Source organism: Amblyomma americanum, chromosome 9 (genome assembly GCF_052857255.1).
Source record: "Amblyomma americanum isolate KBUSLIRL-KWMA chromosome 9, ASM5285725v1, whole genome shotgun sequence".
Lineage (NCBI taxonomy): Eukaryota > Metazoa > Arthropoda > Arachnida > Ixodida > Ixodidae > Amblyomma > Amblyomma americanum.
This window is the reverse complement of record NC_135505.1, coordinates 4,015,193-4,030,046: the sequence shown is the minus strand read 5'-3', so window position 1 is coordinate 4,030,046 and position 14,854 is coordinate 4,015,193. Positions and strand designations below refer to the sequence as shown.

Here is a 14,854-nt window from a genome sequence, read left to right as displayed (position 1 = left end):
ATGTTTAAGGTACACAACGGCATTATTGAGGATGCCCGCAGTGTAGCCAACTCCTTCAATTCATACTTTCAATCTGTTTTCTCACGCCCAAGTGATTCAAGAAAGTCGGCTCTTGAGCCGGCCTTCTCAATGCCCGACGTCGGGATCATGGAACGTGGGATCCTGAACTTGCTGCTTAACATTGACATAAAAAAATATGTCGGTCGCGACAATATTTCTAACGTGATTCTTAGACGTTGTCCAGAACAAATATTCCCATTCTTACGCGCAATTTATACCAATTCGCTTGAAACTGCCACTTTATCAGCAGACTGGCTGAGTGTAAGGGCGACTCCCATCCATAAAGGTGGGGATAGATTGCTTGTGTCTAAATATAGGCCAATGTCGCTCATGAGTTGGCGTTGCAAATTATTGGAACATATAACTAATAAGGCAGCCATCAGCAATTTGGAAGATAATCACTTACAGCACACAAATCAACATAGATTTAGCAAGAACCTCAAAACAGTCCCTCAACTTCTTGAAATAACTCATGCTTTCACCACCGTAATTAACCTCCAACTGCAAGCCGACGCTATTTTCATCGCTTTTTGAAGGTTTTACATCGGGTTCGCCATTACAAACTTACTAATAAGTTAAAATCACTTGGTATTAGTCCCACTATAGTATCTTGGATAGCGACGTACTTGACTAACCGTATCCAATAATTTAGCGTAAACAGTAGATTCTGCCTGTTTGGAAGTTCTTTCAGTGGTACCACAGGGATCTGTTCTAGGTCATACTCTTTTTCTAACATATGTCATTGACATTTACACTTGCGTAGTTCCCGGAGTGAGCATTAAATTGTTAGCCGATGATGTCGTGATATACACTACTGCCCGTTCTCGTGATTATCAGTTAAGACTTAATACATCACTAGCTAACATCGCTCACTGGTGTGACGAATAGGGAATTGACATAAACATTGCGAAGACAACATGTATGAGTATAACTCGAAAAAGAGCCGCTGTGTTTCACGCACATTGTCAACATCAGCAAGGAAGACACAGTCAAATGTTTGGGCATAATATTTACGAGTCCGTTAAAATGGGACGTACACATCACCAACACGTGCACCGAGGCCCACAGACAGGTACAGTTTCTGCGTAGAAAAGTTTCGACAGCACCGTCTAACGTCAAGCTTGCGGCATACAAATCCCTCGTACGACCCATCCTGGAATATGCAAGTCCCGTTTGGAACACCCACCAGGCATATGTCGCTGATAAACGAGAAAAAATACAGCGCACGACCCTTCGTTTCATATGCTCGAGATACTCGCAGCATGACAGCGTAAGTGACAGGCGCATCCGAGCTGGCATCCCATCGCTGTCAAATCGTCGTGGTATTTCTGCTTTAAAATTTCTTTTCCTTCTGTATCACAATCGCATTGACATAGATGAAGTTACATATCTTAAATGAAATTATAATCACTCGCACAGAACTAATCACGAGAAATGTATCAGACCGGTTGCATCCCGCTGTAGCACTTTGAAGTATTCGATTTTCCCGCTGACCATCGAAGAATGGAATAGGTTGGCACGTGATTGCATTATTGTGTGTGCAGTTAAACTGTTTATTCAAAAAACTGAAAGCTTGCTCAGTCAGGGAAGTCTTTGAAGTGTTAACTAAAGCGTTTATTTGTTGTTTTGTAGCAATGTATATATGCTCTTGTTTATTGTCAATTGTTATTGTGACTGTGCACCTTAGGTCGCGTCACCGGGCACTGTCTGCTTGAACGAAACTGTACAACCCATTCCTGTATGAGCCTGGAAACTAGGCTCACAGTATTATCAAATAAATAATAAATAAATATGCTACGTCACGCCGTTTCTCAATATTAGGGCGAAGGAGAAAAATTGGATTGACGCACTTAATAGGCGTTGCGTCAAGAGGGCGCTGGGCATTCCCATCCCCAACTCTACCGACCACCTGTTGGAAATGGGGACGCATAATAGTTGGAGCGAACTCGCCGAGGTGGTGCGAATCGTCCAGCTCGAAAGACTGAGCAGAACGAGCATGGGCTGGACCATCTTGGAGTGGGTAGCTCGAAAGTTCTATAAGGGCATATGCAACAAGGTCGCTCTACTGCCACAATGTCGCGAGAAAATCATAGTTTCCCCCTTCCACTCTCCACTCGGTCAGGGTGTGTGACATCACGGAGGAAGTACACAGCCAACATCTTGTTCTCTAGAGGGTGTTGACAGGACTACCCTCGTCACACCCCTCCACAGTAGCTGGCGCGTGCAGCGTACGCCACTAGAAACGCATGGCGCTCTTTAGAAGTCAAATTGCATAGCCAGAGCCAATACTTGCCGGAGGGGAGTCATGATAGGAGTAGAGCTATCGCTATAAAAAACTACACACAAAAAAACACAAAGCACTCCTAGCCCTCGGGACAAAGGAAAACAGTAGCGCCGAAAAACACACACACGCAGTTGAAGAACGACGTAGGACAAGCGCTAACTTCATCTGATTTTATTCTTTGAAAAGCGAGCAAAGATACAGAAAATGTAGGCATGCGCAGAAAGAAATCTCACGCGCGATATCAACAAAACCGTTCAAGATATGTAATCTCGGCTTTAAAAAGGTTCACAGATGTATCGCTGACGCAACCTTTCCCTCTTTTTCTTACGTGGCACGCCCCTAAAACCTGTCGTGCCTTACTATCACCGCTCCTGCCCCGAATATTTATCTCATCAAGTCGTGGTTCACACTTTTTGCAGTGGTCGCAATTTTCACCCGCCGTATGTTCAGCCGCTCGGTGACACACCTTGCACTCTGCGCAGTGTTTGGCTAGATGTGCACCTTCTACTCCTTTGCGCATCAGATTTATTTGTGCGCATGCCTAGGTTTTCTGTATATTTGCTCGCTTTTTAAAGAATAAATTAAGACGAAGTTAGCTTTGGTCCTACGTCGTTCTTCTGCTGTGCGTGTATTTCTCGGCGCGACTGTTCTCCTTCCTCGAGCAATATGAACCATCTAGCCCAAATAGAAGTTATTATAAACTATACACTCCTAGCCTGCAATGTACATATTTTTCTTTTTTGAGCGACATCGGAGGTGCTGAGGCAAGCGCCTCCTTCCTGATGTATCCGCAGCTCTTTGTCAAATATCTTCCTTGTGTGCGCGTCTCTGTGCGTTCCTACCGTTCTAGTCCTGTTCCACTAGAGCACCTCTTTCTCCTTTCCTTGTTTCTGGTTTATCGTGGGCTGACTCACGTTGTGGGCAAGCATAAGTTGCTCTCCGCATGATTCCGCTGTCCTGACAATTTAACTAATGCCTGGCTGTCAAAGCTAACTTCGGAGGTAGCGGACAGCAGAATAAACGGGAAGCCCATTTCCTGGAACTCGTTCAAACGTCACCTCGCACATGTATGCGGGTCCTAGAGGAAAGCCTGGAGGCTCCAAAGTTCGCTCTAGTTCCTGCTAAATGGGGTTTTCTTAATCATTTCGGGCTGAGTTCTCGGGCGTCTACCCAAATTCTCAATGTGAATCGGGATGCCAATGCCATGGCCCTAGGTTGCCTGGTACATGCGCGTAATGTGACAGCTGTGCGGTGGCCCTGAGCCCTTGAAGGGTCCAATATCGCTTGCCTGATAAAGTTTCCAATCAATCAATTAATCAATCCGTCCATCCGTCCGTCCGTCCGTCCGTCAACACGAGCGACTCTCGTCTGGCGAAATCGGTCTACAGTGCTGTCGCATTAAAACAGTGCGCCAGCTTGAGTGAGCTAGGAACCGCCTGAGCGGCACGTACTTACACAGCGGTAACCGCGGGAATTTCATTGGGCCCGCTTTTTAACGCGAGAGCCTTTCTGGGCTCATGAGTGGCGTGGGCGAAGTTGTAGACGGAAGCTGTAGACAGAAGTTGTAGGCGGAAGTTGTCCTCACGGACTCTCAATCATAAGTTGCGTGGTAAATAAAACAAAAATATAAAAGTTGATTAAGCAACAGTTCTTAAGCACCGTATGTGAAATGATAAACATAAAAAACAAGTAAAAACGAATAAAAACAAGAAAAAGTTGCTGAAAATAAAAGAAAAATTGGAGGACGCGCTTAAGCATCGCCTTTAAGAGTGGGACGCGACAGCGTTGTCAAGGAGTCCACGAAACGTCATCGCCCGTTCGGCTCGAAGTCATGCCCGTTGGACAATTTATAGAAAGGAGATGGCGCCTGTCCCTCATATCTGGGTGGACGCCCGAACTGCGCCGTAAGGGAAGTAATATTGTCGACGCGCGGTGCCGACAACTACTACTACGACGCCGACGGCTTTTCGACCGAACGGGATGTGTATGCTGTCGCGTAAAAAAAAAATGAAGGGAGGAAGAGGACAGGGAAGGGCATAACTCGATAACCTCACTTTGCAACTGGACCTTGACGTTATTGCATCATGGTGTGAAAAGTGGCAGATGCCTTTAAATCTTACTAAGTGCAAATCGTTGTCCTTCACTCACAAACACACCTTGACGAATCACACTTACAGCATTTCATCAGTCCCTATAACCGTTGCAAAATCTTACAAATATCTAGGTGTACATCTCACATCAACACTTTCTTGGGTCACCCACATTAGAACCATTTGCTCCGACACTTCACGCACACTTGGCTACCTGAGAAGGAATCTGAAATCTGCATCCCCTAACATAAAACAACTCGCGTACGAAACATTTGTGCGGCCAAAATTAGAGTATGCATCATCCATCTGGCACCCATGGCAATCGTATCTCACCATCGAATTGGAATCAATTCAAAATCGTGCAGCTCGGTTCATCACTTCATGTTACTCAAGAGAAGCCAGTGTCACCGCCCTCAAGCAGTCCCTCCGTCTCTCAACACTGGAATCACGCCGCGTCGTTTCCCGCCTATGCTTACTTCATACATTTTATCATAACACAAGATCACGGCACGCTCTATTAACCGCCCCACTACGAACGTCCTCCCGGCTTAGTCACGGTAACCCGATAGCACGCATCAGTGGCCACACGTCAGCTTACAACAACTCATTTTTCCCCAACGCAATAGCACTATGGAATTCACTGCCTAACGACATCGCTGCATGCACTGATCACAAAACATTCCGCGAGAAAATAAAAATTCACCTCACATAAATCTTGATCACTTCTGCGCTCTTTTGTAGCGAGTATTGCTTGACATATCTTTGTTAAATTATGTATCACTTGCTGGAAAACCCTGATATGACTACAACCTCTTTTATGTTTGTTTGTATGTTTGTTCTTCTTATTGTTATGCATGTTCCCATCATCGCCGTTGGAAACCAATATGCCCCCCCTTATGTAATGCCTTCGGGCCTTTAAGGGATCAATAAATGAAAATTTGCGCTCTTCAGCAGACTGAAGTCCAACCCCTGCAGGCACAATGGTATCCTCGCTGTTCGCCAGATGGCGCAGCCTCCCAATGCGGCTAGTCCGCTCGCCTCGACGAAAATGCTGTGAGCAGACGACTGCAGCTTTTGTCGGCAGGGCTGCAGCAGGGCGAACAGAGCTGCGCCAGGGCTGAATTGTCTCGCGCACGCGTCTCCCTCCGGTCAGTGAACACGGCCATGATTTGCCTTTGATTGGCGGAGAGGATGAGCTCACCTGCTCCTTGGGCGTGCAGCGAAACTCGCGGGTCTTCTTGGCCGCCACGGAAGAGGGCAGGTCCGACTGCTTGATCTCGATGTACCTCCTCAGTTGGTCCTGCGCGACAGAGGCGCTTTTTCAAGGAGGGGACATACCATGTTTCGGTGGTTCTGTCTGTGTAGCTTTCGACAGATAGCAAAGCAGTATAACATTTGTTTGGGACAGTTCGCGAGTGCAATGCCTAAGCTCGTAGAGAAAAAAATTATGGGGGCGCTTAATTATCATTATGCGATAGCAGGGCGTTAGGCCTTCTCCTTAACTGGATGGCTAAGGTTGCCAGCTTAGCGCATAAATCAGCGAAAACTGACTGCATTGATGACTGGCCCTCCACATTCTACGGTAGCCCGGGTTGTTCCCGTGTCAACCACCCTGAGGTTCCTGCATCAGCGTGAGAGCTTCGTCCGCCCACTCCCTTTGTTCTCGTGGCAGCCACCTTGAGCCCTTTCCCTCTTCTCCAAGTGATTTAATTCTCCCCACTTTGCTGCCTGCCATGGCAAATGGTGCTTCTTCACCGTGGGGCTTCTATTAAAACAAGCGGCTGCACTGACCCCGATTCCCCCCCCCCTCCCCCCATATTCCCCTTGCCGAGTTCGAGAGATGTCCCCGGGCAGGAACCATCCTCTTTTCCCTCACCGACTGCAGGTTGCCCACGTAGTCGTCCGAGAAGCAGACAATGGCCTCCACGCGGTGGCGAAGCTGGAGGTCACACAGATGGTGCAGGATTAAGCACACCTGCAACTTCACTCCTTCCGCGATCTGCATATCGATGAGGCCCAGGGGGACGACTCCGTTGCCAGAGCCACTGCCGTCGCTACTGCCGGCCACGGGGCCCCCGACTGCTGCGGTAAGAGGCAAGGTTTACCGTGAGTTTGCATGGTTGTCGGCCCCGAGGAGTCAGTGAACTATACCTTTGTTGATGCTGCACAAAACACCCTTCTGAAATTCGGCACCACTAGAAACCTTCGCTTTATCTGAGTTTGCCCAGCCAAGCAACGCTTTTTTTATACTAACCCTAAATGATGTTGTAGCTGTCTGTTTCATACTTTGCCTTTCGTCCCTCCCGCTTAGCACTGTTCAGTTAAGTATATGCGTTCATAGAAGGGGGAGGGGGGCTGATGCTGGTCTTAAAACCATTTTTTTCGTTTCGTTGGTTTGGTTTATGGGGTTTAACGTCCCAAAGCGACTAAAGGTATGAGGGACGCTGTACTGGAGGTTTCCGGGTAATTTCGACAATTTGAGGTTCTTTAACGCACGCTGATTTCGCACAGTACACGGGCCTTGAGCATTTCGCCTACACCGAATTGGGACCGCTGCGGCCGCGATCGAACCCGCGTCTTTCGGGTCAAAAGCAAAGCACTATAACCACTGAGGCATTGCGGAGCCTTTAAAGCTATTTTTTTTACTTAAGGCACGTGATCCTGATCGCAATTAACATAAAAGTGGGATTTTTTCTGCAGAGTACAACTTTATTGTATTTTGTGTTTTTAAAAATTGGGCTCATTGCTACAGGCCGTTAGTTAAAAAATAAACAAAGAATTCTTAGATATATTTACCGAACTGCATCACCCAAGATGCACTTTGTGTGGTCAAACCGTTTTTACACTTTCCTCAGTGAAAATACTTTGGTAAAAATCTACGCATGAAACCTGCAAAATGAGTTCGCAGCTAATTCAGGAAAGTAAATAATTAAATTATAGGCATAATGTAAAACAATAAAAATAACACCGCCCCCGAAATAAATTCATACCAAGCTGATTTGAATTGCAAACGAGAGGAAAATGCCCAGCAGAGACGAAGTCTGTGTAGATAGGACGGCTTCGCGCTGCTTCGGTGCCACCGTGGAAGACGCCTTTCAAACGGAAGCACAATAGCGGCGGCTGAAGAGAGGTCCTGGAATTGCGATCGCGTCAAGTGGAGCACTGATTCGAAATGACATGGAAAGTGAAGGACGGTGAAGGAAGACAGCTAGCACACGAGCGCTTGATTACATATTCCGCTCTGTGGTTCATAATAAATTATTGTTAGCGCTCACGTGTTACCTGTCTTTCTTCACTGTCTTTGTCTGGTTGTGCGAGAGAGAGAGCGAACCTTTGGATGGCTGGAAAGTGCTGGGATCCAGAAGATAGAGCAGCCACTGTAAGTCGGTGTCGTCGAGAAGTCCCACTAGCAGAAGCTTGTCCGCAAGCTTCAGGAGAGGCCTGCGGTGAGTTGAATAAGCCATGCATGCGTCAGCCGCAAGAATGGCGAAAAGAAAGAATGTGAAAGAAGTTTCCTTGAGCGCGTCGGCTGTCAGATAGTGATGTCAATGAGAAAATTTGCAAGCCCAGTGTGCGTACGCATAAGCAAAAATGCCTTAACCTGGCCTAGGGGTAGCCGGATGTTCAGTTGGATGCGCTGGCACGACAAACAAGCTGCCGTCGACGGAAGGGTTTCGAGTGACCGCTAGTTCAGCAGAAAATAAAAGAGACACAACCTGTCCGGGGCACACGCTACGCTATCTCTTTCCCTTATGGGGATTCACTTTGCCTTTTGGGAATTCAGTAAAATGGGGTTCACGGCGCATTCAGCATCACTCACACGAATAGGTTTTCATTGCTTCCGCCGATGGGGTCCCGGTTGGGGCGGCTGTCTTTCTTCACGGCGTCAGCGAGGGCCTCGATGACAAACTGCTTCAGGGCGTCCACGGGGAAATAGGGCGTGCTGAGGTCAGCGATGGACTCGACTTTCTCCCTGCGAAGCGAGCTTTACTGAGACCCAAGCGGTCGTGCACTGAAGCCGCTGTACAAGAGAGAGAACAGGAAGAGCAGGGTACTGCGCACATACAAACAAGAGCGAGAAGGCACACTGCATCAAGCGCTAAGAGAAGAGCAGGAGAAAGGAGGGACACCACAGCCGCAGCCCAGTTAAGCAAGCAGACTTCTTTTTTTATTTGAAGCACTTGCAAGTGACGGTATCAGTCGTAGACTTAAAGATAGAAAAAAACTCTGCAACGTTTCGTACACAGAGCTCCAATAAAATGGTTTTAGGCTCTGTGCGCTGACGTTTGGCGAGCACAAATGACACCATCTGGAAAACAGGGGTGGCGAAAGGTGGAAGCCGCTCTGGCCGCTCTGTCATTAAGTTTGCATTAAGCGAGACGGGTGGCAAGGTGTTTCATCCGAAGGCGAAAGCAAACTTCGCTAATTATGTGTGGCTCGACCTACTGCTGTGTGTGAGGTACGCAAAAGATCCGCGGGGATTTGTGAACACGGTGCGTCGACAGTTGTGCGTCGGAGAGCGGAGCGCCGCGCGTGCGAAGGGTGTGTTCGAGGCGAGGGCGACAAAGAGCGTGGCGAGCACGAGGAGCGGTGAGCTGACGTGTCAGAAAACCGAAGTGTGGAGGGAGACAGCGCAGCGGAGGTGGTGCCATTCAAGCGTGGAGGTGCCAGCCGTCCGACGTTGGGTCCGTGGTGTCATGACCTCCCTTGGATCACGACGCAAGCCTCCTGCGTTCCTTGCAAGTGTGGAGGCGGCAGCCGATGGACTGAAGGTCCCTGCTATCGAGAGGCACCCTTGAATAGCCTCCTTTGAGCCTCTGGCGTTTCGTGACGCCGTAGACGGGACCTGGCTACGTTTTTCCTGCGGCTGCCAAGCTCTGCGGGCTCTTGACGGGAGACCAGCGGCGTCTCACTGCGTTCCTCTCCGCTCCTACTACCACCCGGCTCCCTTTCGCCGCTTCCTTCGACGAGTCGCACTACATAGACCCGCGTTCGCCCTGCCTGCAAGGCATTCCCGCTTCACCTGGGACGCTCAGTACCTGGTGAACTCTTTCTTGTTATTCTGCAGTGTTGTACGCTTGTTAAGTGTGTTTTTTTCTTGTTTACGTGTGCATTTCTTAATGGCCCCTTTCCTTTAAATTATAAATACGGCTTCGTTTTGTTTTGTTTGATCTCTTTGTTCTCTTGTTCACACCTGCGCGCAATAGCGTTCCCCTTCGGAAAGTTGGGGACGCGCTACCAATTCGCGACACTGTGTTTATCAATCTCATAACAGGTTTAAAAATACTGCAGGCAATGTACCGAATATATAATTTGTGGGGCCTGCCCCACAGTCCCCTTTGTAGGCTTTCCCGCGATGCACCCTGCAGCAACAGCATCGCCTCGATGCGGGGCGCGCCACGTGACTCTCCCTGATTAATTTAGCTAACAAGAAAGGGCGCTGGCGTCTCAGCGCCAGAGACTGCTTGCTGCGCGCGCGCGGGGCAGAGCATCACTCTTCTCGGCTGGGGAACGTCGTCTGGAGCAAGCGTATAGCCCGCGGCCCTCCGCTCTCCGCCCGCGGGGCGAGGCCTCGTAGGCAGGACGATTTTCTCACTTCTCGTCCCGTCCAGCCTTCGGAATAACCCTTGCCCTAGCGTGGGCGAACATTCGTTCGGAACCTTGCTGGTGAGTCGGACGACCTGGATTCATTAGCGTACCTTGTTGCTAGCTGGCGTTATTGTTGCTGTAGCAATAAATGCCTGTTTGTGTCAGCCAATGTGTCGTTCCTTTGTTCCCTCAGAGCAAGGCCCGCCGTGGTCGGCGTGCACTCGGTATCGTACGCGATCACGGGGTGGGGTCTGGCGGTTTTTAAATGAGAAAGCCGCGGTTAAACGGGGAGAGCCTTTTTATCTCCCCTATTAAAACCACACAAATTTTATCGTCTCCTTGGAGGTCGTGCATTCTTGCTCATGCATAGAGGGTCTACTTGAAAAGAGTCTATTGTGAAACTAAATTCATCTGTGTGAACTGGGAAGGAGTTTACATTGACATGAGGTGTTCAGAACGTGCCATCACTGGTAGGAGTCGATAATTGTTTTATGTCCTTGTGTAGAGGGAAGCAATGCGCTAAGTGAGTCATAGGAAATGGTCTATGGTGCAGTTCTTGGAGTTAGCATCTGAAGTCTGACTTCGTTTATTATGCTTCTGTGTGGTTCAGCTGTTCAATTACATTTCTTTTTTTTTTCTTGCGTGTGTGACGTGGGTGCGACGTCGTACTTCTGAGAGTCCTCATGTCGTTTTTCAAACTGTTTCACCTAAGCTTTTATATATGTATTTGTATCATTTTATTGCCTAAAGTCATTTAAAACTGTATATTTACTTGTTGCATTACCGACATTTAAAACCCTTTTCTGGATTATTAACAGACATATGGAAATTTCACATTACTAGAATTCTAAACAGTACTAAAGTATTTCAGGAATCAATATTTTGATTTTATGGGGTGTAACGCCCCAAAGCGACTGAGGCTATGATGGACGCCACAGTGCTGGGATGCGGATAATTTCGACCACCTGGGGTTCTTTAACGTGCACTCACATCGCACAGCACACGGGCTGCTAGCATTTCGCCTCCATCCCAATGCGACCGCCGCGGTCGGGATCGAACCCTCGTCATAGCCTTCTATATTTTCCATGCCTGGCCATCGGCGCCATGATTAGTGCATGCCGACCGTCGCACTTTTCGTCAAGGCTGCGAGCGTCGATTCTCTGTGATCGGCAAAAGTACGCGTGCGGCGATGCATGGGGCGCTTGCCACGAAAAGGCGCTCGCATCGGAAAATACCTGAAACCTCGTTCATCCCTGGTTCATCGTGGCACGCTCAATTTTTCAAACTGTTCCCATCCGTGTATACTGTGTTTGGTTTTGTGGCTAGATGTTTCTCGACGTATTTCACCCGCGCTTGTCTCCTAGCTGCGTCTAGTTTTGAGCCCATATTTTTTGGTAGAGGTCCCACATTTAGTGTCTGGCCATAGCTGTCCGGGATGGTAGCTCTTCTGTCCTCTATTTCTTCGGTTTTCTTGTATCCTAGTCTTTTAAGAAGCTTTTGGCCGGTGGTAGTCTGCTGGAGCCTGTGCAGTTGTGCCCCCAGCTGTGCTTCCTTCAGTTCTTCAAAGGTGTTGTAGATACCCACAGAGGCAAAATATTAGTATATCCGCCGCACAAATCAACACAGCAACACGAAGCAGTGAGCTGGTGAAGATTGCAAGCCGGAACCTTCTCTAATTTACACACTCTACACAAAATGTATCCCAGTCAATACAGGGACACATACATGTCCTTGGTGCGGGGCAACCCCCACGCCATATCACATTACATGCGAGTGCAGGAACAACTTCCCACTTCATAGATTAGAAAATCCGAGTGCGGAGCAGTGGCAGAGCTTGCTCTCCAGCGTCGAGTCAGCCTTCCAGAGAAGACTGGTGCAACACGCCCAAAGAGTAGCCAAGCTCAGCGGTGCCTTGGAATAGGGGCGCCCCCCTGTTGAAAAATGTGTACAGGTTTGAATAGGTCGACAAATAGGATAATGGCACATTTCGTTTAACATTATACGATGAAGCTTCCAAAGCGATTCAGCCTTTGAGTGACACCTTAGTGGAGGGCTCCGTATAACTACCATTACTCGTAGTTAATTACCGTGCACTTACATCACACAGTGCATGCAAGTCGTGGGTTCGAGCCCGCTCGCTACGGTAGCACTTCGATGGAGGAAAAATGTTAAAATTCCGTGTACTGTGCATTGTTTGTGCCCGCTAAGAACCCCAGGTGGTCGAAATTATCCAGAGCCCTCAACTACGGCACCCCTCATAGAATGAGCCGCTTTGGGACGTTCATCCTGTAAAGCCAAACCAAATGTGCCATAGTCCTATTTGCTGACCCATTCAAACCTATATACATTTTTCAGTAGGGCGACCACATGAAACAGAAGATCCTTCCTTAAAATGGAAGGTCCCTGTTAGCCGCTGAATACCTCTGTAAATAGAGCAATTAAGTTTTTCCATTCCCTTCCATTCAAACTGTTCCCACCCCGTGCAAAGGGCTGGGAAAGGCCAACGAGCGGGTACTCCTGCTCACTAACACGATACTGTGCCCGGCAACTCTAAAGCATTTCCATTCTCAATTCGACGGCTGGTGCTCCCACTGTAGGGAGGTGTCTGACACCTGCCACATGGTGTGGGCCTGCCAGCAGAATCCATCCCTACCCCTATCCCAAACCCCACCCGAGAGGGCTGGGAGGCGACCCTGTCCGCGGCTGCTGCACCCTCAAGGCCCAAAGGGCCTTAACGCAGCGCGCCTGGGCTGCGGAAACCGCCAATAGAGTGCCTGACTAGGGATCACACCTAGTCGTTGTAACAGCGTGACCATTCAGGTCACGACCCCGAACACCTCTCTCTATGATTACATAAATGCTTTTACCACCAGCTGGCCGTGATGAGGCGTTCGCATCACCTGCTCGCGGCGGAGAGACTGAAGTTCGCGCTCATTGGCATGTGGTGAAACTCTCTCCTGACCTCCTCACACTGGTAGCGTGCAGCGCTCATACCTTTGAATTTGCTCGAACAGCCGGATTTGAGCCGATGCCCAGGCATGAGAAATATAGGAGGCTATGCCTCGTCTTTAATGTTCACAGGAACATCACCGGGTACCATAACCACTGAGCCACCTCGGCGGCCTTTCTGGAGTTAAAGTATATATCAATAAGTATAAAAATACAACCAAATGTTACGCGTGGACACAGGTCATTGGGAATACGTTTAATTGGTACCTTAATGAAATTACTAAAATAAAAGTCCTCTGCATTTGGAACATACTCAGCAAGAAACACATCGTCTTTTTGTGTGCTTAGAGCCATGCTTCTCCGAGGGGAATAAACATACAGCAAGGCAGTGCCACTCCTTGGAAAGTTGAGAATTATCATCGGTGTGTAGAAAGATTGCGTTTTTCGAAATTTTAACTGCCCATTCACACAGTGGATGTAAGGTACAGAGCTGATTTTGTTATCTGGGACAATCATACACTTGTTTCCTGAAAAGGTAAAGACACTTAATCTCAATAAGATTAACTGCGCTGCCAGATGTTGCAATGCAGTCCGGACTGCGAGACAATCATGCATGGCTGCTCGGATCCAGTGATCAGCCAAACCTGTAAGCATTCGAAACTAATTGTAACAGTGGTGGCGTCAAGGCTTTCAATGCGTTCGAATGCGTACAAAAGCAGGCTTTGAGTCGCCCGCGGTTTCTCAGTGGTTAGAACGCTCGGCTACTATCCGGAGTTCCCGGGTTCGAACCCGACCGCAGCGGCCGCGATTTGATGGAGGCGAAGCGGAAAAGGCGCCCGTGTGCTGTGCGATGTCAGTGCACGTTGAAGTGCTCATATCACACCACAGTGCTCATATCACACCAAAACAGTCCTAGATTTTTTATGCAGGACTAGTATGAGTAGGTATGAGTAATTTCTTGACACAACTTGCTTCCCTTGAATATCGTACACCAAAAGTTAACACTCGTTGTACTGACACTTGGTCCTTACCACAGTTTCGAACTGATTACAAGCTGCAATCCTTGGCTCACAATCTGCCATTTTTTCTAAATAAATATAAAGATACTGCTGGATTTAGTCCAAAACAACTGCGAACATACTTTGTGAAAATGTAATCTGTATTTATTCTTATGTCATCTGAGAAAATGTCTGTCATCACTGTACTCTTTTTTTTTGCATTCATTCATTATTGATAAACATTCTGTTATCTTATTTCTGCTGTGTTGCTCTCATGCATACGCTGTATAATTTCTTTTCTATTTATTTATTGACGACCACTACTGTATTGTTCATTGTTATTTCGTTTTGTCTGCTGCTGCCATGTAATGGTTTCCTGGGCCTTCGTCAAGCTGTCCGTACAGCTTTTAGCCCAGGTGACCATCCAGATACTTTCTGGAGAATAAAATATGATTTGATTTGATTTGATAAAAATTAGTGTGGAAATTAGGGGAATTTCTGCGGCCAGCGGCATGTTCGGCTGGGGGAAAGCGCAGAAAAGGGAGAGAAGGGCGCTGTGAGAGACAGTGCGGGAAACTGCGCCTCGTCATTGCGCGACACTTGGTACCACTGCAATGAGTGATACGGCACCAGCGGGCGAGCAGTGCAGACGTGACCGCACTCCGCCAAACCTTGAAACTGATTTTTTTTGGGAGGCCACTCAGCGCGCCCAGCCACCGTTATTGAAAAACCCGCTAACCTTCGGGTCGCTGCCCCGACGCACCGTCAGTCCGGAAGCATTAATTAAGAGTAAGCACACAAGCCATAACGCGCCCGTTGCTGACGAGTATGACGAATGAGGGACGCATGTGCACTACAGAAAGAAGCGCAGGATGGCGTGAACC

The 14,854-nt window shown here is 48.2% G+C and overlaps 1 protein-coding gene across 1 annotated transcript in view; it reads right to left on the bottom strand.

Annotated features, from left to right (window-relative positions):
* The window catches only part of RyR (Ryanodine receptor), a 1,185,515-nt gene that overhangs the window by 738,032 nt on the left and 432,629 nt on the right, over positions 1–14,854 (bottom strand). The window contains 4 exon segments of the mRNA XM_077638630.1: positions 5,636–5,734; positions 6,311–6,516; positions 7,766–7,875; positions 8,255–8,407. Of these exon segments, the coding sequence (XP_077494756.1) occupies positions 5,636–5,734; positions 6,311–6,516; positions 7,766–7,875; positions 8,255–8,407 (568 nt within the window).